This window comes from Chiloscyllium plagiosum, chromosome 16, assembly GCF_004010195.1.
Source record: "Chiloscyllium plagiosum isolate BGI_BamShark_2017 chromosome 16, ASM401019v2, whole genome shotgun sequence".
Classification (NCBI taxonomy): domain Eukaryota; kingdom Metazoa; phylum Chordata; class Chondrichthyes; order Orectolobiformes; family Hemiscylliidae; genus Chiloscyllium; species Chiloscyllium plagiosum.
In genome coordinates this window covers 61,756,664-61,779,850 of record NC_057725.1, presented here as the reverse complement: position 1 = coordinate 61,779,850, position 23,187 = coordinate 61,756,664, and the positions used below count along the sequence as shown (strand labels likewise).

The following is a 23,187-nucleotide window of genomic DNA, read 5'->3' as shown; positions in this document are numbered from 1 at the left end:
TGTTATTATACTTGTGCATCCTAGGTGTGATAATTGTCTGTTTTTTCTGCATTCATTGGAGAGCTCTGCCTAACCTTTCTGACTGTAACATGAAAATGGTCAACTTAAGATGTCAAGGCACAAGCCAGTGAGATATGTCCAGCCAATGGCTTGAAGCTCTCTTCACAATATCACACCAGATAGAGTTGACAATGACATATCGTTTCCCCAAGTGAAAATTGGAGATGTTCAACCAACTTTTACTTTTTTTAACACGTTTCTGTTGCTTCTTTAGGTGAAGAATTGCCGCCATTATCGACAAAACCACCAGTATCAGTTGGCTCTTGTGTTCCAAATCAGGGAGCAGACTACAGGGGAACACAGAATGTAACTAGACATGGAAAACAATGCCAGGCTTGGAACTCTCAACACCCCCACAAGCACAATTTTACCAGAGAGGAAATGATATCAGCAAATCTAGAAGAAAACTACTGCAGAAATCCAGATGGGGATGAAGATGGTGCATGGTGTTTCACCACTGACCCAGAAGTAGAAATCGATTACTGTAACCTTAATTACTGTGGTAGGTTATCAGAAAACATTACTTATACACAATCTCCAGTCACTGAAGAAGTCCCTACATGTGGGAAAACAGGTGCAGTCATGTTGGAATTTGATGACGGAATCAATGAGGAGCCAATAACAGTGATAGAATAAGCTTTGAGGCTTTGACATTGTAGAAATTGTTTAGTGAAGGAAGATGAAAGGTGAAATCTTACCATGCCCTGAATGGCATAGCTATGGAAAGAAGAGGTGTAGAATCGGGCAAAACAAGGAGTAAAATCAGTGATAAGGGTGTTAGAATTAGGTGAGATGAGGAGAAGAGTCAGCGAGACAAGGGGTTGAATCAGGCAAGACAAAAAGTTAGGATCAGCAACTGAGCCAGGGAAAGCAATGGGAGCCAATTTCATGGCATCATGGTTGGGTTTGCTAAATGAGAGGGGTGAAGAGAGTGTAACAGGGATATAGGGCAGGGGACTCGTCTGTGAGGGGAACAGACTGGTATTTCTGTAACTGCAAAAGAAACTCCAGGTGTGTTGCCTCCCAGGTGTCTGGGTCAGGGACATCATCATGTCATAGAGTCATACAGCGCAGAAAGAGACCTTCAGTCCAAAATGTCCATGCTGAATTTAATCCCAAACTAAACTAGTCCCACTTGCCTGCTCCTGGTCCATATCCCTCCAAACCTTTCCTATACATGTTTCTGAAAGGCTGCAGGGCACTCTGAAGGGGAGGGCAGAAAATCTGGTACATATTGGTACCAACAACAGAAGTAGGAAAAGGAGGTTGGGTGAGTCCTGCAAGCATCTGGACCATCTCTGCCACCTCTCTCCCCTTCCTGGACCTCTCCATCTCCATCAACGATGACCAACTCAACACTGACATTTTCTACAAATGCACCGACTCCCACAGCTACCTGGATTACATCTCCTCCCACCCTGCCTCCTGCAAAAATCCCTTATTCCCAATTGCTCCGCTTTCACCACTTCGACTCTCAGGCGGACCAGTTCCATCACAGAACATACCAGATTGCCGCCTTCTTTAAAGACCGCAATATACCCTCCCATGTGGTTGATGATGCCCTCCAGTGCATCTCATTCACGTCCCGCACTTCCGCCCTCTCCAACCGCAACAAGGACAGGAAGCCCCTTGGTTCTCACCTTCCACCCCACCAAACTCCACATACGTCGTATCATCCTCTGCCATTTCCGCCAACTACAAACAGACCCCACCACCAGTGATATATTTCCCTCCCCACCCCTATCCACTTTCCATAAAGACCATTCCCACTGCGACTACCTGGTCAGGTCCATGCCCCCCAACAACCCACCCACCTGGCACCTTCCCCTGCCACTGCAGGAATTGCAGAATCTGCACCCACACGTCCTCCCTCACCTCCATCCAAGGCCCCAAAGTAGTCTTCCACATCCATCAAAGTTTCACCTGCACTTCCATATGTCATTTATGTATGTATTGATCCCGATACATTCTCCTCTACATTGCGGAGACTGCACATCTACTTGCAGAGCGCTTCAGAGAACATCTCCAGGCCACCCATACCAACATTTCAACTCCCCCTCCACCTCTGCTGAGGACATGCAGGTCCTGGGCTTCCTCCATCACCACTCCCTTACCACCCGATGCCTGGAGGAAGAACGTCTCATCTTCCACCTTGGGACCCTTCAACCCATGGCATCACTGTGGATTTCACCAGTTTCCTCATTTCCCCTCCCCAGACTTTATCCCAGTTCCAACCATCCAGCCCAGCAGCATCCTCATGACTTGTCCCCTCTGTCAATCTTCCTTTCCACCTGTCCGCTCCATCTTCCTCTCCGACCTATCACCATTCACCCCCATCTCCATCCACTTATTGTAGGCTCAGCTACCTCCCCCGCCCAGCCCCAACCCCTCCTATTTAACTCTTCACCCCCAAGGCTCCCAGCCTCATTCCTAATTAAGGCTTTTGCCCGAAACATCGATTTTCCTGCTCCTCAGATGCTGCCTGACCTGCTGTGGTTTTCCAGCACCTCTCTAATCTTGAGTCCTGCAAGCAGCATTTAGGGAGCTAGGAAATAGATTAAAAAAAAGGACCCAAACCATTCTAATCTCTGGATTATAACTGATACCATGTGCTACTGAGTAGAGAACCAGGAAGTTATTCTAGATGACTGTGTGGCTGGGGAGATGGTGCAGGAGGAAGGGCTCTTGATCTCTGAGACATTGGGAGTGCTTTTGATGGTAGTAGGACCTGTACAAGTCAGACAGGTTGCACCCTGAACTGAAATGGAACCAGCATCTTTGTGGGTCAGCTTGCTAGTGCTTTTGGAGAGAATTTAAACTAATTTGGAGGGGGATCGGGATTTTGAAAGAAAGGGCAGCAGGAGAGACATCAGTGGCTACAATTAGAAGAGGCAGCAAGCGAGTTAAGTAAGCCTAGAAATTATAGGCCATTTAAGGCATAAGGGAATTTGGAAAGGTTGGATCATATTTGTTTTAACACAAAGAATTTGATTAACAAGGAGGGTGAGTTGAGAAAACAAATTAAAACATGGGTCCATGATGTCATTGCAATCACTGAGACATTGTTGAGAGAGGGACAGGGTTGGCAGCTCAATATTCCAGGATCTTTAGTCTTTAGTGAAACAGGGAAAGAGAATGTTGCAATATTGATCACGGAATTAATTACAGCAGGAAGAAGGGGTGATATCTTCTGAGGCTGCTCAAATTAACTTTGCTGGGCATATGGTATAGGCCCCTAACAGTCCGGGAGCAGTAGAAAATATGTTGGTAAATTTCAAGGAAGTACATAGAGATGTTAGGGGATTTCACCTTCCCCAATGTTAACTGAGTTGTCATAGTATGAAAAATTTAGAGGGAGTGAAATTCTTAAAATGCATCCAGGAGAGCTTTTTAAGTCAATACATGGAAGACCCTACATGACAGAGGAAAGTGCTGGACTTAATTTTAGTGAATGAAGTCAGACATATGGTTGGAGTATCGTTAGGAAGGAAATTTGCAGACAGTGATCATAATTCTGTTAGATTTCAAGATTATTCTGGAAAAGGACAAGGCTGGGCCTGAAAGCAAAGTTTTAAATTGGAGTAAGGCTGATTTTAAGAAGATCAGGTATGTCTTGGCCAGTGTGTACTGGGAGCAGATACTTTTAGATAAATATGTGTCAGAGCATTCAAGATGAAATAGGGAGAATACAGGGACCAACATGTTCCAATAAAGATAAAGGGTGGGACCAACAAATCCAGTGAACGCTGGATACTAAGGGATGTAGAAGATTGTATAAAGAGAAAAAGGGAGGCTGGTGGCAGGTACTGAGTGCTCCAAACAGCAGACACTGAGAGGAGTACAGATTGTGTAAGAAGATATTTTCCATAAAGGTAAAATGCGATGTAGGGAAAGAGTAAGGGGTTATTGAGGAGCACTAAAGTATTTTGTGCCTGAAGGACATATCGGCTTCTCAATGCATACATTGTGTCAGTTTTCACTCGTGAGAGCGACAATGTGAACTCAAAATCAATGGAGAAGATCTGTGATATACTTAAAGAAATTATCATACACAGAAAGGAGTTTGAGTGGTCTGCCAGGCTTAAAAGTAGATTTATCTCCAGGGCCTGATTAAATGTATCCCAGATTGCTGAGTGAGGCAAGGGAAGAAACCGCAGGAGAGGTGCCAGAGGACTGGAGGACAGCCAATGTGTCAATATTATTCAATGAGAGAGCAAGGGTTAAACCAGGAAACTGCAGGCCAGACAGTCCAACCTGATAGTGGGAAACTACTGGAAGCAATTCTGAGGGACAGAATGAATCTGCACTTGGAGGGACAGGGATTAATCAAGACAGTCAGCATGGTTTTGTTAAGGAAAGGTCATGTCTGACCAACTCCATAGAATTTTTTGAAGAGGTGACCAGTTGTGTAGATGAGGGCAATGCAATCAACCTTGTCTACTTGGACTTCAGCGAGCTTTCGGTAAGGTCCCATGTGGGATACTGATAGTGAAGATAAGACCTCATGGGATCCAAAAATTTGGCAAATTTGGATCTATAATTAGCTGAATGGCAGGAAGCAAGAAGAGGGTGTTGGGTGAGTGATGTTTTTGTGACTGGAAGCCTGAGTCCAGTAGAGTTCTGCACTCTTCATTGTGTTGGGACCCTTGTTGGTTGTAGTATATAAAAATTATTTAGACTTGAATGTAGGAGGGTTGATCAATAAGTTCATAAATGATATGAAAATTGATGGGTGGTAAATAGTGAGAAGGATAGCTTTAGATTACAGGAGGGATTACAAGCTGATCAGGTAGGCTGATCAGTGACAAATCGAATTCAAACTGGATAAGTGTGAGGTGATGCACTTGGACACGACAGACAAAGCAAGAGAATACATGAAGAATGGTAGGATCCTGGGAAGCACCAAGAATCAGTGGGACCTTAATGTGCAAGTAATGGAACAGAAAAAGTGGTTTAGAAAGCATATAGCATATTTGCCTTCATTAGCTGAGGCATAGAGTTTAAAAGTAGAAAGGTTATGCTAGAACTATATAGACATTGGCTAGAGTATTGTGTACAGTTTGGAATCCACATTCTAGGAGGGATGTGATAGCACTGGAGAGGGTATAGAGGAGATTTACCAGGATGTTGCCTAATCCTATTGTATTTGATCTCACCCATTACCAATAAGAAAACCCTCTTAGTGAACTCAGGGTGAATCCTCTTCGTTGTTTTGAAAGGGTGACTAAAGACCAGGTTAAGATAGAACTTCCTGGATATGCTGTGTCCACAGAACTTCAGAGATAACCTTGTGTGATTAGTGACTTGGCCAATATACAAGAACATTAGTGCAACAGAACATTCCACAGTTTATCCTTTTGCCTTCAAGTGTAACCTATTGCCCAAATATTCTTTTTTTCAGGATGTTAGACTCTGCAGAGAAATCTGTTTTTCCCCCATTACTGAAGACAATGTATGTTTACTCGTGTGCTTTGGGATTTGGGGATATTTAGGGATATAAGCATTTATATTGCTATACATTGACCAATAAGTGCATCCTAATTCAATAATTTGATAATAAAATAATTGTTTTTTAAGAAACCTCTAGATAATTGTTTTGTTTGAAACTTGATATAGATAGGGTATTTAATTGGTCATCTTAGTAACTAGAAAAGGTATTCTTATGTTGTGTTCTGACCTGCAGGGCAGTGAGATTAGAATCATGACTAACCCCTCTAGCCTTAATCATAGCACTTGGAAGAGAGCCCAGATGTTTATTAGTTTGTTGACACAACTGCGCATGAGGGAAAACAGTGCTTGATTGATTTCTCTTATTTTGTAGTTCTTGTCTGTTAATGGTTAGCTATACATTTACAAAATTGTGTGCTTGTAGTTTCTATTATTGATAATTTAATGCTTTGGTTGTTTGTGGTACTTTTCTGGGATTTCAGGAACAGCAAAACTTTTACAAAAAGACAAAATTATGATTTTTAAACAAACCTTTCCATTTGTTATTCATTTTATTCAGAGCGTACATTGGATGAAGGGGACATGGAAGTATTCTAGGATGATATGGACCTTAGGCAGTCAGGAGAAATGTGTGGTGGAGGGGTTGCATGGATTGGCAAAGGTTGGCATGAATAAAGTATCAGGAGTGGGTGGGTGAGGGGTGTTGAAAGAAATTTGAAAGGTGAGTGCTAAAGGATCCAATATTGAAAACCACAAGTGGGATTAAATCCCAGAGATTTTAACCAACCTGCATTTGGCAGCTTCTGTGGGCTCCGGAAGCACCAGTCACCACTCTAGCATACCCTTGTCTGCCCACACCCTGAATCAAAAATTACGTTCTTCTGAGGTGGATGCGCTGAGTTAAGAAATTTGTTGATCCTTGGTAACCGCTTCTATGTTGAAAATCCAGTCTACTAATTCTGTTGTCTAGTGCCTGACCTGCTCGGTATTTCTAGCATTTTCTGTTTTGACTATGGCAGTGATCTACCCTTACTCTATCAATTAATAACTTCAGGTTTACCTCTAGCCCCACTCTCATAAAGATGGAGCTGTACTGCAGTCAATATTCTGATTAGTGTTTGTTGAATTCTCATTCACTTGGCCTTATCCATTGTTCGTAATCATCAATGTTTCTTACCACCGCACAGATGACCTTGTGGATATATTCCAAGAACACTCAGAGGAGGAAGTGGATGAAAGCAGGATAACTGGTCGAACAGTAGATTCTGGATACACGACTTCCTTCAATCCTAAGTTTTTTGGTAAAGGAGAGGATGGTAAGTCCAGATGCATGCTTCTTATAAAATGAAAATGAACTGTACTTAGAATTAGTTATCTCTTTCTTCAAATTTCTTTACTGGCCTGTTGGAGACCTGTGAAGAATTGTAGTGTCTGAGGTTTGATCATGCAAAGTCAGCCCTGGGACTAGAACAGTATTGTATGAGCATTAAAAGTGAGACTTATTTTCAAGATGTTTTATGTAAGGGACAGAGTGATGTCAGAAAAGTTAGATTTTTGGTTGCCAGAGTCATGGGTGGCTAAGTGGAAAGTCTACCTTATTCCAACTTTTGGATTTCTCATATACAGTTCTCTGTCAGCATTCAGATGCCACTACCATTGTCAATGGGAACCTGTACTGCATTCAATGAGTAGGGAAGGACACTAACAAGATCAAGTCACAAAGCAAGGCATGTCAGTAGTATAAGTATATCATCCTGAGGATGACAGCATAGCAGTGTATCAACAATCTTAGCAGGAAGGTTGGGAGACAATTGCTCTGTTTCATTAACAAAAAGCTTCCAATGCCAGATCAAATGTAATTAAAATCCCTGCGGTGTTATGTGTGGCCTTCAGGGTTTTAGGTTTTAGGTAGGCTTTCCGCTTAGCTGCTCATGATGCTCTCTGGTTTTAGTCATTGGGCTCCTCACAAAGTACCTGTGTAGTGTCAGGTGATTGAAGGTACAAGACAATTCAGAGTTCTTGTGGTGCAGTGGTGGAATCCTTACCAATGGGCTAGGAAACCCAGGTTCAAATTCCACTTGCACTAGAGGTGCTCCCAACCTCTGAACAGGTTGATTGGAAAATACTTACAACACCGTGTGGGGGACTTTATGATGTGGTTGTAATGCCCCTATCTTTGGGCCAGGAAGTCCAGGTTCAAGTCCAGAGGTGCATCAGAATTCCAGACAGTGCATTCAGAAAATCTATACACACAAGACCTAGGGATGTTATGATGCATTGGTAGTGTCCAGGTTCAGTTCCTACTTGCTCCAGAGATGTATTATAACACATCATGAACAGGTTGGTTAAAATAACTACAATACAGCTGTTGTGATGCTTGGTAATATCTCTACGTCCAAGCCATGAGGCCTAGCTTCAACTCCCACCTGCTTATGTCATAACACTTCTGAAGTGGCTGATTTTCTTTATGTTCAGAAATGCTCTTACAAACAACTGAAAGTTTTCTTTTCCCCATCACCAAATCACCTGCAGTATCTTTTTCCATCTATTAACCACCACCAGTAAATCACCCATGTTTTCCAATTGATTAATTTACATGCAAACAACCAAACATGGAGAAGAGGGAAGGGGCAAATGAAAATGGAGTTGGATGAACACATTGGTTAAAAAATATCTACAACACAGTTTAGCTGAGTTTCTAAGAGACTGGGCTTGGAGGTCATTGGTCCAATTGCTAGGTTTTTTTGGCTTTCCATGAACAATGCTGCATTGTGTATCATCTGCAGGGGTTTCTATTCTATCTACACCCAGCTATAATGTGATCAGCAATATAAAGGATTGCAAATCAATGTTAGCTCATTGCTCACTATCATTTGTAGCATGTTATTTTGAGATAGTGAACCCATATGGTTATCGCTTGTGACCCCTGTATCAGACAGCAGCTTCATCATACAATCCATTCTTTGAATACCAAACTATTTGTGGAATTTGAAAGCTTTTTTTTTGCTGGAGCTTTACATTCCATAAACCTCTCAGGGCCTCAGAAACAATTTTCTTCTGTCACTTTGATTACTTAGTGTCTCACTAAGGAGATCGAGCAAAAGCAAGGTGACAGAGTAGTGGTAGATTAAGGAGGAGACAATGATTATTGCAATAATTGACAAAAAAAAGTCAGTGGGAGGCCTCAAATCTACCTCTGGGAACCATGTGCTAGCTCTCCGGACCCCCCGCCCCGCCTCCGCCCCCAAGGTGTGGATATAACCACAAGAAGAGGCGCAGGCAATTGATAGAACATGATATATCTTTCCTTAAATAAGGGAAACAAAACTGCCCACAGTACTCCAGATGTGATTTTACCAGCACCTTGTACAGTTGTAGGAAGACTTCCCTACTCTAACTCCAACTTCCCTACTCTTATCCTCCATACCCCTTGAATTAAGGGCCAACATTCCATTAGCCTTCCTGATTACCTGCTGCACCTTTCAGTGTTTCATGTGCAAGTTCCCCAAGTCCCTTTGTGTTGCAACTTTCTCCAGTTTTTTCTCTGTTTAAATAATACTGTTCTTTGATTCACCCTTTCAAAATGACCAACTTCACATTTTCCCCCATTATACTCTATTTGCCAAGTTTTTCCCTCTATCAATATCTCTCTGTAAACTAAACTGTTCTATCCCTTTCACAACCTGCTTTTCCATCTATTTTTGCATTTTTGTCATATGCAATTTTGGCTACACTTCCTTCCTCCAAGTTATTAATATATTGTATACAGTTGATGTCCCAGCCATGATGTAGAACCTCAATGGTTACAGGTCACCAACCTGAATAAGAACCAATAATTCCCGCTTATTGTTTCCTGCCTATTAGCCAATTCTCTATCTGCAGCAATATTATGTAATGCTTGAACTTCCACGGCTGTCTAGGATTAAGAATTCCAAAGATTCACCACCCTCTGAGTGAAAAAGAATTCTTCTCATCTCAATTCTGAATACCTTGCCTTTTATTCTAAGTCTGTGTCCCCTGATTCTAGACCACATAGCTAAGGGAAATATCTATTCTGCATGTAACAAAGAACTGAAAGAATTGCGGATGCTGGAAATCAGAAAGAAAAAAACAGAAATTGCTGGGAAAACTCAGCAGATCAGGCATCTTCTGTGGAGAGAAATCAGAGATAACATTTTGGGTCCAGTGACCATTCTAATCAAGTCTACTGTATCCACTGTTCACAATGTGGACTCCTCTACATTGGGGAAACAAAGTATAGACTGGGTGACTGCTTTGCAGAATGCCTACATTCTGTTTGCAGAAAACACCCTGAGCTTCCAGTTGCCTGCCACTTGAACATGCCACCTTGTTCCCTGGCCAACATCTCTGTCTCACGCTTGCTGCAATGTTTGAGTGCAGCTCAGTGCAAGTTGGAAGAAAAGCACCTCAGTTTCCACTTGGGAATTCTATAGCCTTCTGGACTCAATATCGAGTTCAACAACTTAGGTCTGGAGCATCTTCTCCCATGTCCTTATCAGGACTGGTCATTACATGAGCTGCTATCACAGACCTCTGGACCTGAAACATTAACTCTGCTTTCGCTCCACAGATGCTGCCAGACCGACTGAGTTTTTCCAGAAATTTCTGTTTTCTGCATGTAGCCTGTTTATATCTTGAAGAATTTTATATATTTCAAGTGTAATCACCTCTCATTCTTCTAAACTCAGAGAATACAGGCCCAGTTTTCTCCCTCTCTTATCATAGGACTGACAGATCATCACAGGAATCAGTGTGCTGAACCGCTGCTACACTCTTTCGAAAGGAACCATCTCCTTTCTTAGACAAGGGGATTGTAATTGGACACAACGGCTATCTCACCAGAGTTCTATACATCTGATGCAAGCCTTCTTTACTCTTGTAGTCAAATCTTCTTGCAATAAAGGCTAGCATACTGTTTGCCTTCTGATTCACTTGCTGCATCTCCATGCCAGTGAGTTATGAACAAGGACATCATGGATTGCAATATTGACCAATGTCTCATCATTTATGGAATACGGTGCACCTTTGTCCTGCCTCAGATGACCTCAGACTTATCCATATTATATTCTGTCTGCCATGTTCTTGCCCACTCGCTCAGCCTCCTGTCTAAATATTCCCAAAGCCTCTTTGCATTGTCCCCACAATTCATGTCCTCACCAAGTGTTGTGTCATCTGCAAACATGGAAATGTTACAATTATCCCCACATCCAGATCATTGATACAGATAGCAAACAAATGTGAACTTAATACTGATCCTTCTGTATCTTATTGCTCACAGCAAATAGGAGTGACTCATTTATTCGTACTGTTTGCTTTGTGGACATTAATCAATCCTTGTATATTGCCTTTATTTCCATGAACTTTAACTTTACTAACCTCCTGTGTGGGATTTTATCAAAAGACTTCTGAAAGTCCAATTACATTATACCCACTGGTTCCACCTTTTCAATGATAGAGTGATAGAGTCATAGAAATGTACAGCACAGAAACAGACCCTTCGGTCAAACTCGTCCATGCTGACCAGATATCTCAACCCAATCTAGTCCCACCTGCCAGCACCCGGCCCATATCCCTCCAAGCCCTTCCTATTCATGTACCCATCCGGATGCCTTTAAATGTTGCAATTGTACTAGCCTCCATCACCTCCTCTGGCAGCGCATTCCACACATGCACCACCCTCTGCATGAAAATGTTGCCCCTTAGGTCTCTTTTATATCTTTCCCCCTCACCCTAAACTTATACCCTCGAGTTCTGGACTCCCCCACCTCAGGGAAAAATCCTTGACTATTTAGCTTATCCATGTTCCTCATGATTTTATAAACCTCACCCCTCAACCTCTGACACACCAAGGAAAACAGCCCTAGCCTATTCAACCTGTCCCTATAGCTCAAATCCTCCAACCCTGGCAACGTTCTTATAAATCTTTTCTGAACCCTTTCAAGTTTCACAACATCTTTCCAATAGGAAAGAGACCAGAATTGCACGCAATATTCCAAAAATGGCCTAAACTATGTCCTGTAAAGCCGCAATATGACCTCCCAACTCCTGTACTCAATACTCTGACCAATAAAGGAAAGCATACCAAATGCCTTCTTCACTATCCTATCTACCTGCAACCCTACTTTCAAGGAACTATGAACCTGCACTCCAAGGTCTCTTTGTTCAGCAACACTCCCAAGGACCTTACCATTAAATGTATAAGTCCTGCTAAGGTTTGCTTTCCCAAAATGCAGTACTTCACATTTATCTAAATTAAACACCATCTGCCACTCCTCAGCCCATTAGCTCATCTGACAAAGATCCCATTGTAATCCGAGGTAACCCTCTTCACTGTCTACTACACCTCCAATTTTGGTGTCCTCTGCAAACTTACTATACATCTTAAGCTCACATCTAAATCATTAATATAAATTACAAAAAGTAGTGGGCCCAGCACATATCCTTGTGGCACTCCACTGGTCATAGGCCTCCAATCTGAAAAACAACCTTCCGCAACCACCCTCTGTCTTCTACCTTCAAGCCAGTTTTATATTCAAATGGCTAGTTCTCCCTTATTCCATGAGATCCAACCTTTCTAACCAGTCTCCCAGGGGAACCTTTTTGAACACCTTACTGAAGTCCATATCGATCACATCTACCGCTCTACCCTCATCAATCCTCTTTGTTACTTCTTCAAAAAACTCAATCAAGTTTGTGAGACAGGATTTCCCATGCTCAAGCCATGTTGACTATCCCTAATCAGTCCTTACCTTTCCAAATCCATGTACATCCTGTCCCTCAGGATTATCTCCAACAATTTGCCCACCACCGACATCAGGCTCACTGGTTTATAGTTCCCTGGCTTACCGCCTTTCTTAAATTGTGGCACCACATTTGCCAACTTCCAGTCTTCCAACACCTCACCTGTGACTATCGATGATCAAATATCTCAGCAAGAAGCCCAGCAATCACTTCCCTAGTTTCCTACAGAGCTCTCAGGTTCACCTGATCAGGCACTGGGAATATAATCACTTTTATGCATTTAAGACATCCAGCACTTCCTCCTCTGTAATATGGACATTTTGTAAAATGTCGCCATCTATTTTCCTACATTCTATATCTTCCATGTTCTTTTCCGCAGTAAACACTGATGCAAAATACTTGTTTAGTATCTCACCCATCTCCTGCAGCTCCACATAAAGGCCGCCTTGCAGATCTTTGAAGGGCCTTATTCTCTCCCTATTTACCCTTTGTCCTTAATGTGTTTGTAAAAATCCTTTGGATTCTCCTTGACTCTTTTTGCCAAAGCTATCTTATGTCCCCTTTTTGTCCTCCTGATTTCCTTCTTAAGTATAATCCTACTGCCTTTATACTCTTCTAAGAATTCATTCGATCTCTCCTGTCTATATCTGACATATGCTTCCTTTTTCTTAACCAAACTTTCAATTTCTTTAGTTATCCTGCATTCTCTATACCTATCAGCCTTTCCTTTCACCTTAGCAGGAATATACTGCTCATTATCTCATTTCTGAAAGCTTCCCATTTTCCAGCTGTCCCTTTACCTGCGAACATCTGCCGCAATCAGCTTTTGAAAGTTCTTGCCTAATACCGTCAAAATTGGCCTTTCTCCAATTTAGAACTTCAACTTTAGATCTGGTCTATCTTTTTCCATCACTATTTTAAATCTAATAGAATTATGGTCGCTGGCCCCAAAGTTCGATCCCACTGACACCTCAGTCACTTGCCCTGACTTATTTCCCAAGAGTAGGTCAAGTTTTGCCCCTTCTCTCGTAGGTACATCCACATACTGAATCAGAAAAGTTTCTTGTACACGCTTAACAAATTCCTCGCCATCTAAACCCTTAACATTATGGCAGTCCCAGTCTATACTTGGAAAGTTAAAATCCCCTTCCATAACCACCCTATTAGTCTTACAAATAGGTGAGATCTCCTTACAAATTTGTTTCTCAATTTCCCTCTGACTGTTAGGGGGTCTATAATACAATCCAAAAAGGTGATCATCCCTTTCTTATTTCTCAGTTCCATCCAAATAACTCCCTGGATGTATTTCCGGGAATATTCTCCCTCAGTACAGCTGTAACGCTATCCCTTATCAAAAGCACCACTCCCCCTCCTCTATTGCCTCCCTTTCTGTCCTTCCCTTGGTATTTGTCTCCTGGAACATCAAACTGCCAGTCCTGTCCATCCTTGAACCGTGTTTCTGTAATTGCTATGATGTCCTAGTCCCATGTTCCTTACCATGTTCATCTGCCTTCCCTGTTAGGCCTCTTGCATTGAAATAAATGCAATTTAATTTATCAGTCCTACCTTGTTCTCTGCTTTCTCCCTGCCTGCCCTGACTGTTTGACTCGCTTCTTTGCTCAACTTCTGCTAGTAATATCTTCAAAAATCTCTACCAGTTGGAAAATTTTATTTTCCTTATCTATGTTGCTCTGTCCAATGGGGCAATTCTTTTCTAAATATCCAGTAATTAGGTCCTTTATGATAGATTCTTATATTTTCCGTAGTACTGATGTCAGGCTACCATTGTTAAGTCCATAGTTCCCTGTTTCTCTCTCCTACCTTTCTTAAACAGTGAGGTTCCATTTGCAATGTTTTGATTTATTAGTCCCATTTCAGAATGAATACATTTTGATTGATCACCAATGGATCCATTATCTCTGTAGCCATCACTTCCAACTCTATAGGGTGAAGGTTATCATATCATGAGGCTTTGTCAGCTTTCTGTCCCATTCATTTTTCCGATGCTGCTTTTTTTTGAGCTAATACTAATTTCTGTCAGTTCCACACACTCACTCAATCCTTGGATCTTCGTATTATCAGGGAGATTTCTTGTGCCTCTGTCTATGAAGACAGACACAAAGTATTTACTTAGCTTCACTGCCCCATTCCCAATTGCAAATTCTTCTGTCTGTCTATAATGAACCCACATTTCTTTGCTAATATTCCCCTTTTTACAAACCTACAGAAGTTTTTACAATTAATCCTTTAGACAAAGAAACAGGTGCAGTCTCACACACCTAGGACTGTCAGACTGCTGAACGCTGGAGAAGCCACATGTAGTCTGTCTGTCTGTCTCTCTCTCTCTCACACATTGTATTCTTATAATAAAAGGATTAAAACAATTAAATTGAATTAAACTAAACAAAATCAAATTAAACCAAATTGGGTCAAACTAAACAAGTGGCAACCTTTTAAAGACAAAATCTCAAAGGAAATTCAAATATGGTCTTGGGAGTAGCTATAATCTATAGCTCCTTGTCTCAGATGTGAGATAACTCCACAGAGGCTGGTATCCCATCGCCAAGTCATCCTGCTCAGAGCTGGCTCCTAGAGTGAGCAGAGCCCTTAACACTCCTGCTTATATCTGTCAGCCAAGGCTCCCTGATTGGACCAGGTTAACATCCCCATTCAGAGAACTCACATTGTATGAGGTCAACCTGGCTGACCTTGTTCAATCACTACAGGAAGGCCTTAAGTCTACCAATGGACACAATTGTGATCCCTCTCCAGGGTCACCTGGATGTGAGCATAAAATACAACAGAAAGGCAGGCAGTCAGTTACAATCACTCTTCCATGGCCCACAGCCTAGACCCATTGATTGCCACCTTGGCTGGTCCCAGTAGCAGACCCAAAAAGAGGACATTTGACTTGCCTGCCCCACTCTGTATTGAGTGCTCAAAGACCAAGAGGATGAAAATGAGGTGAAAGTTAGATTTGAGGTGCAGGCCTCTTGGATGATGAAAGAAATATTGCAGCCTCAATCTCAGTGTAAGAATGATTGACGGACACTTGAATACAGATGGTCTTTCTTTATATGCGCTCGAAGTACTCATTTCAACAATGCCCTTCACTTTTGTGACTCAATTGATAAGTTATGTGCCAAGCACTAAACAGTTCTGGTGCTTTAAAGACATGATAATTTATTAATAATCAATTTGTCCCAAAAGCAGCTTCCTAGTAATCAGACCCAAGAAAGCTAAACTGCTTCACAGATAATCATTTAGAATTAGAATTAGAGTTTTATTTTATTGTCTCACCTACTCAAGTATAAGAGTACAGGAATACAGTGAAAAGTTTACAAAGTTGCCATTCACCTGCACCGTCTTGTATTTGAGGTCACAATATAAAGTCATAGAGTGTACCGAATGGAAACACATCCTTCGGTCCAACTCGTCTGTGCAGACTGGGATATCCGAAACCAATCTAATCCCATTTACCAGCACTTGGCCCATATCCCTCTAAATCCTTCTTATTCATACATCTATCCAGATGCATTTTAAATGTTGTAATTATACCAGCCTCCACCACTTCCTCTGGCAGTTCATTCCATACACGCACCACGTGGAAAAAGTTGCCCATTAGGTCCCTTTTAAATCTTTCCCCTCTCACCTTAAACCTGTGCCCTTTAGTTTTGGACCATCCCAGTCCAGGGAAAAGACCTTATCTATTTACCCTATCTGTGCCCCTCATGATCTTTAAACGCCTATAAGGTCACTATAATCAGCCTCTGATGCTCCAGAGAAAACAGCCCCAGCCTCCCCCTGTAGCTCAAACCCTCCAATCCTGGCAACATCCTTGTAAATCTTTTCTGAATCCTTTCAAGTTTCGCAACATGTTTTCTATAGGAAGGAGACCAGGATTGCACATAATATTCCAAAAGTAGCCTCACCAATGTCCTGTACAGTCACAACATGACCTCCCATTTGCTATACTCATTGCTCTGACTAATGAAGGAAAGCACTATCTTCACTATCCTATCTACCTGCGATTCCACTTTCAAGGAACTATGAACCTGCACTCTTTGTTCAACAACACTCCTAGGACCTTATCATTAAGTGTGTAAGTGCTGCCCTGATTTGGTTTTCCAAAATGCAGATCCTCACATTCATCTAAATTAAACTCCATCTACCAATCCTTGGCCGATTGGCCCATCTGATCAAGATCCCGTTCTACTCTGAGGTAACCTTCTTCAGAGTCCACTACACTTTCAGTTTTGGTGTCATCTGTAAACATACTAACCATACCTCCTATGTTCACATCCAAATCATTTATCATTGACATCATTAAATGGTAAGGAGATAGTGAGGACTGCAGATGCTGGATATCAGTCAAGAGTGTGATGCTGGAAAAGCACAGCAGGACAGGCAGCTTATAAGGAGCAGGAGAATGGAAGTTTCGGGCAATAGCCCTTCATCAGGAATAATGCTTGTGAACCGAGAGGGTTGAGAGATAAATGGGAGGGGGTGGAGTTGGTGGAATGGTAGCTGAGAGTGCGATAGGTAAGTGGAGGTGGGGGGTAATGGTGATAGGTCAGAGAGGAGGGTGGAGTGGATAGGTGGGCTGGAAGATGGAGAGGTAGGACAGGTCATGAGTGTGGTGCCGAGTTGGAATGTTCGAACTGGGATAAGGTGGGAAAAAGGGGAATGAGGAAACTAGTAAAATCCACAGTGATGCCTGTGGTTGGAGAGTCCCAAGGTGGAAGATGAGGCGTTCTTCCCCCAGGCTTTGGATGGTTAGGGTGTGGCAATGGAAGAGGCCCAGGACCCGCATGTCCTTGGCTGATGGGAGGGGGATCGAAGTGTTCAGCCACAGGGCAGTGGGGTTGGTTGGTACAGGTGTCCCGGAGATGTTCTGTGAAGCGTTCTCAAGTAGAGGAGACTGCAGAGACTGCATCAGGAGCAACGGATACAGTAAATGGCATGTGTAATTCCTGCAGTGGCAGGGGAAGGTGCCGGGAGGGAAGGGTGGGTTGGTGGATGGTGTGGACCTGACAAGAGAGTCGCAGAGGGAATGGTCTTTACGGAAAGCAGATAGGGGTGGGGAGCTTTATTGAAAGCAGACAGGGTGGGGAGCTTTACAGAAAGTGGATAGGAGTGGGGGGTCTTCCCATGCCCACACTTCCTCACCAACCCACCCTCCCCTCCCGGCACCTTCCCCTGCCACCGCAGGAATTGCAAAACCTGCGCCCTCACCTTCCCTCTCACCTCCATCCAAGGCCCCAAATGAGCCTTCCACATCCACTTTCACACATTGTCATTTGCTGTATCTGTTGCTCCAGATGCAGTCTCCTCTACGCTGGGGAGACAGGATGCCTACTTGGAGAGCACTTCAGAGAACATCTCCAGGACACCTGCTTCAACCAACCCCACCGTGCCGTGGCTGAACACTTCAACTTCCCCTTTCACATACTCCATCACCACACTTTAACAACTCGATGCCTGGAGAAAGAATGCTCATCTTCCACTTTGATTAGATTAGATTACTTATAGTGTGGAAACAGGCACTTCAGCCCAACAAGTCCACACTGATCCGCCGAAGCGCAACCCACCCATACCCCTACATTTACCCCTTACCTAACACTGGAACCCTCCAACCACACAGCATCAATGTGGATTGTACCAGTTTCCTCATTCCCCTTCTCACCTTATCCCAGTTCCAACCTTCCGACGCGGCACCGCACACATGACCTGTCCTACCTGTCCAACTTCCTTCCCACCTATCCGCTCTACCCTCCTCTCTGACCTATCACCATTACCCCCACCTCCACCTACCTATCGCACTCTCAGCTACCTCACCCCCCCCCTCCCATTTTTCTCTCCATCCCCTCGGCTCACAAGCCTCATTCCTGATGAAGGTCTTTTGCCTGAAACGTCGATTCTCCAACATTAAATAGTAAGTCTACATTTCTCTTCATGTCTTATGATTTCATTGTGAAGTTTTGCGCTTCACTCCCGGCTTTTCTTGATCTATTATGCTTCTCCCCTCCACAGGTATACTCTACAGCCCACTGTTAACCTTCATTGTACACCATACTTTTCCTAATATTCCACTTGCCAGCTGCTGACCATGTGCCAACCACTGTCCCACTGGCCCACTCCATCAATCTGCACATTAGATTTGATTAGATGGTCTCAGATGTCTGCAAGCAATAGATATATCCAGCAGGATTAAAAGTGCAGGGCTGATTTGAGGGTCTGGCTGTCTGAAAGGGTGGGGTGGAACCAGGCAAGGTAGAACTCAATGTTCTATTAGAACAAGGTACCCTGTTCCTAACATGTTACAATGTTTATTATTGTCTTTTTAACCTAACATAAGGACATATGGAAGTTTTAAATGTTGGTGACTGAGCTGTTCCCATTGTTTCTAGAATGTGGTCTAAGAGCATTGTATGAACGCATAAACAAGGAAGATGGAGGAGAAAAGGAAATGCTGGCATCCATCAAAGGTCGAATTGTGCACGGAAGCAATGCTGAAGTAGGGAGTGCCCCATGGTAATGTATGAAGATTTTTCTGCCAATGTATCAATACCATTCAAAGTAGTAAAACATCAAATACTTATACAGAAGGGAAGATTTGCAAAAGACATTGGTGGACCAGATTGTTGGCACTGTTGACCACCCTGCAGAACTAACAATGTCCTTCCTGTATAAGGCCAACATGTGTGTGTTGGCAAGTCTGCTTCTTGTTGTAATGAAATGGATACACACACAGCAAATGGCTGTGGCTTCATTTATTTTCTGGTGGGTAATAGACTACCAGTGAGTACAGTACTTTGGCCATGTGTCCCACACCCTGTTGACTCATGAAAAGATGTGATTCTGTAAGATTGCCAGCTGAGATTCTATTCTTTCCAAATTCATTAACTATGTAGAAGTCCTGCTCAAAAAGTGGCAATGGACCCAAGGCCAAATGGGCATCAGCCATGTGTAAGCCCAGGCAGAGAGTTCTAGCATCTTGACACCTCCAGGCAGCTTCCTAGAATGAGTCTCTGGATTGTGTTTCAGAGTGGGAACCTTGGCTGTTGTATCTTGTTACTAGTTCAAGAATGCTAAGATTAAAAATAGTGATCAAGCAACTTGGCATAGACCAGGAATCCAACCTGGGACCTTGGTCTATGCTCACTTCCAGCATCACAAAGAACAAAGTGGCATCCTGAGCATCTGAGAGGCATTATATAAAAGCAAGTTCTTTTCCAAATCGCTTTTTGCTTGTGATTTCTGATTTTACAACTATAAAAGCCCATTCTCAATTTAAGACTATGTCTCCTTGGTCTATTCTTTCATATTATCGTAGAATTCCTACAATGTAGAAGCAGGCCACTTGGCCCATTGAATCCACCCCAGCCCTCCAAAGAGTATCCCATCCACTTTACCCTATCCCTAAAACTTTGCATTTCCTAAGGCTAATCCATCTGGATTGTACATCCCTGGACACTATCATGCAATTTAGCATGGCCATTCCATCTGTCTTGCACATCTTGGGTCTGTGGAAACAAACCCATGCAGACATGAGGAGAATGTGCAAACTATACATAGACAGTTGCTCAAGGGTGGAATTGAACCCGGGTCCCTGTAAGGCAGTAGTGCTAACCACTGAGCCACCCAACTGAAGGGAAGGCTTTACTACTAACCAAACAATCGAGTAATAATCATCAGGCAGGATTTCAACTTGCTAAATTTTTTCTATTTTCTCCTTAACAGGCAAGTAATGCTGTTCCGTAAAAGGCCACAGCAGATGTTGTGTGGTGGCAGCCTAGTGAGTGACCAGTGGGTTATTACAGCAGCCCACTGTGTCTTGTATCCTCCATGGGACAAGAACTTCACGGAAAACGACGTTGTAGTCCGTCTTGGGAAGCACAAACGAGCTGGGTAGGCCAAAAAGATATGTCAGTTCAAACTCACTTTTGGTTCACACGACATTATTCTTGTAAAATATTCCATGGCATAATTATAAAGAGGAGGCCTCTTTTATTCTTCAACCAATACCACAAAATTGTGGTGATTATCTGAGCATGTATATGGAGGTTTGCTGTGTGCAAATTGGCCACCATGTTTTCTATATGACACCAATTTCCATTCTTCAATTTAACTGTAAAGCACTGTGTGATGTCCTGAGTTTATGAATAGAGTTGTGAAGAAATGAAACCTTTCTTCCTACACTGATCATCAATTATAAAGGAAACTGGATGAGACCATGTAAGTAAAAGATTAAAAAAAACACTTCTTTAAACTCCATTCCATAATCTTCAGTTTACTGCCCATCAGAAAGTGAAGTACATATCAATCAAATGGAAATCAGAAACAGCTTTGTTAGCCATTCCTGGCCAATTGTTTCAGATTAATGAAAACCACCATGTAGCTCCACCCTACTTCTGTAGATTTATCTGGCCACAGGAAATATACTGGGTTTGGTGACATAACGACCCCAGGATTTAGACAATATGGGTGTCACAACATCAGATAACAGAAATTATATTCACTTGCCTTACGTTGGAAGCAGGGAACAATCCTCGCATTAGACAAGCTAGGCCTAAGACCTGATTGAAATTAGGCCTCAGGCCTTATTTTAATGACCAACAACTTACTGGTGAAATGGCCATGCATTTTTGAAAGGAGTAATAGCAGGGAGATGGTGATGGTCTTAGTAATCATAAGGAGGGGGCAATTAGGTTGTGAATGGGGACAGTGAGGTAATCAGGAAGAGAAGACAACTTGGAGGCAAGACATGTAGGAGGAAGCAATTTTCTTTTTAACTTTTTTTTATTGGATGAAACAATTTGTTGCACTGGTGATTCCTTTTAGATTGCTGGTTAAGCCAAATGTAAACTTGTTAACCTAACCATAATAGACCTCGTACTGTCTTTGTTCAGAGCAGCGCAGTTTTAGGAATGGATGCTTAACAACTTACTGGTGAAATGGCCTGCATTTTTGAAAGGAGTAATAGCAGGGAGGTGGTGATTGTCTTAGTAATCATAAGGAGGGGGCAATTAGGTTGTGAATGGGGTCAGTGAGGTAGTCAGGAAGAGAAGACAACTTAGAGGCAAGGCATGTAGGAAGAAGCAATCCCGCACGACCCCACATTTTTATGGGGTGGTACAGTGGCTCAGTGGTTAGCACTGCTGCCTCACAGCATCAAGGTCCCAGCTTTGATTCCAGCCTCGGGCAACTGTCTATGTGGAGGTTGCACATTCTCCCTGTGTCTTTGCGGGTTTCCTCCGGGTGCTCCAGTTTCCTCCCACATTCCAAAGATGTGCAGGTCAGGTGAATTGGCCATGCTAAATTGCCTGTAGTGTTAGGTGCATTAGTTAGAGGGGAGTGGGTTACTCTTTGGAGGGTTGATGTGGACTTGTTGAGCCGAAGGGCCTGTTTCCACACTGTAGGGGATCTAATCTAAACAGGCCATAGGTACACCATCAGTACATTGTTGACATGTTTTACAACTGTTTAACTATTCACTTTGGATGCCTAAAAACATATTCCACAGTCTCCACAGTAGGGTAATCTCCTGTATAGATCACCTGACTGCTTTATAACTGTTACACGCAAAGAAATGGCTGCAATTCTTACCTCGCTCTACCACTAGTAGTTCATGGAAGTGCACTGGCTATACAATCATGGTCTTTTTGAGCATTCTCTGCAATCTGACATTAGCCACTCATACCGAGAATCATTTCACTCTGCAGGCTTGAGATATTCTGCTGAGACTTGGGCAGCAGGTCCAAAACAATACTGTCGCCTGTACTTAGTTCCATATGTTATAGTTTAGAAATGTGTGGGCAGGTAAGTGGTGTGCACTCAGTGTGAAAGGAATTGTACATTTGCTGTTTATTTCCTTGTTGCTTTTCCTTATGCTAAGATTTCCTTTCAGTCCTGCTTCATTTCTCTTTCCTGCCACTTCATCCTTTATTGTTGCACAATATTTCTTTATCCCATCGCCACTAAGAGATGTTGTTTGTGATTCTTTTATCCTCTAGGTACGAAACGGATACAGAAAAAGTCGTTGCAATTGATAAAATTATTGTTCATCGCAATTATGAGTGGCAAACGAACCTTAACCGTGATATTGCATTGTTGCATTTGAAAAAACCCATTGTATTCACTCAGTATATATCGCCCGTCTGTCTACCAACCAAGGAATTAACCCGCAGGTTAATATTCCACTCTACTTTTCACCTTGTTATGCTTATAGACGGAGTAGAGAACTTTTATTATTTATGCATAGCTTTGAGCGAGATGTAAATACCAGGACATATGAGTGAAGTCAGAAGTCATACTACGCCAGGTTATAGCCCAGCAGCTTTATTTGAAATCATAAATTTTCAGAGTACTGCTCCTTCATCAGGTGACCTGCTCCATCAATGACCTTCCCTCCATCATAAGGTCAGAAGAGGGGCTGTTCACCAATAATAGAACAACGTTTAGTACCATTTCTTACTTTTCCTTTAAGGTAATTCTTAAAACCTGCCTCATTGACTGAGTTTTTGATCCTCTGAATTAATTCTGCTGTTAAGTACCTTGGTAGTGTTTATTAGGGCCATATAAATACACAATTTTGTTGAAAAATAAGACATATATGCAACTTTGCAACTATTTGCCCTTTTACATTCATAAACAAACTGGATTTGCAGTAAGGTACTTTGGAAAGCCCCACATTGTCAGAAGTGGTATATAGTTGCAAGCCTTTTGCTCTTTATATTAGATTAGATTAGATTACATTACATTACATTACAGTGTGGAAACAGGCCCTTCGGCCCAACAAGTCCACACCGACCCGCCGAAGCGTAACCCACCCATACCCCTACATTTACTCCTTACCTAACACTACGGGCAATTTAGCATGGCCAATTCACCTGACCTGCACATCTTTGGACTGTG

At 42.6% G+C, this 23,187-nt stretch overlaps 1 protein-coding gene across 1 annotated transcript in view; it reads left to right on the top strand.

Moving 5' to 3' along the window:
• f2 (coagulation factor II (thrombin)) overlaps positions 1 to 23,187 on the top strand; it is an 89,706-nt gene that overhangs the window by 50,474 nt on the left and 16,045 nt on the right. The window contains exons 10-14 of the mRNA XM_043706428.1: positions 263 to 562; positions 6,696 to 6,824; positions 18,681 to 18,804; positions 20,014 to 20,181; positions 22,287 to 22,460. Coding sequence (XP_043562363.1) covers positions 263 to 562; positions 6,696 to 6,824; positions 18,681 to 18,804; positions 20,014 to 20,181; positions 22,287 to 22,460 — 895 coding nt within the window. The remainder of the gene's footprint in view (positions 1 to 262; positions 563 to 6,695; positions 6,825 to 18,680; positions 18,805 to 20,013; positions 20,182 to 22,286; positions 22,461 to 23,187) is intronic.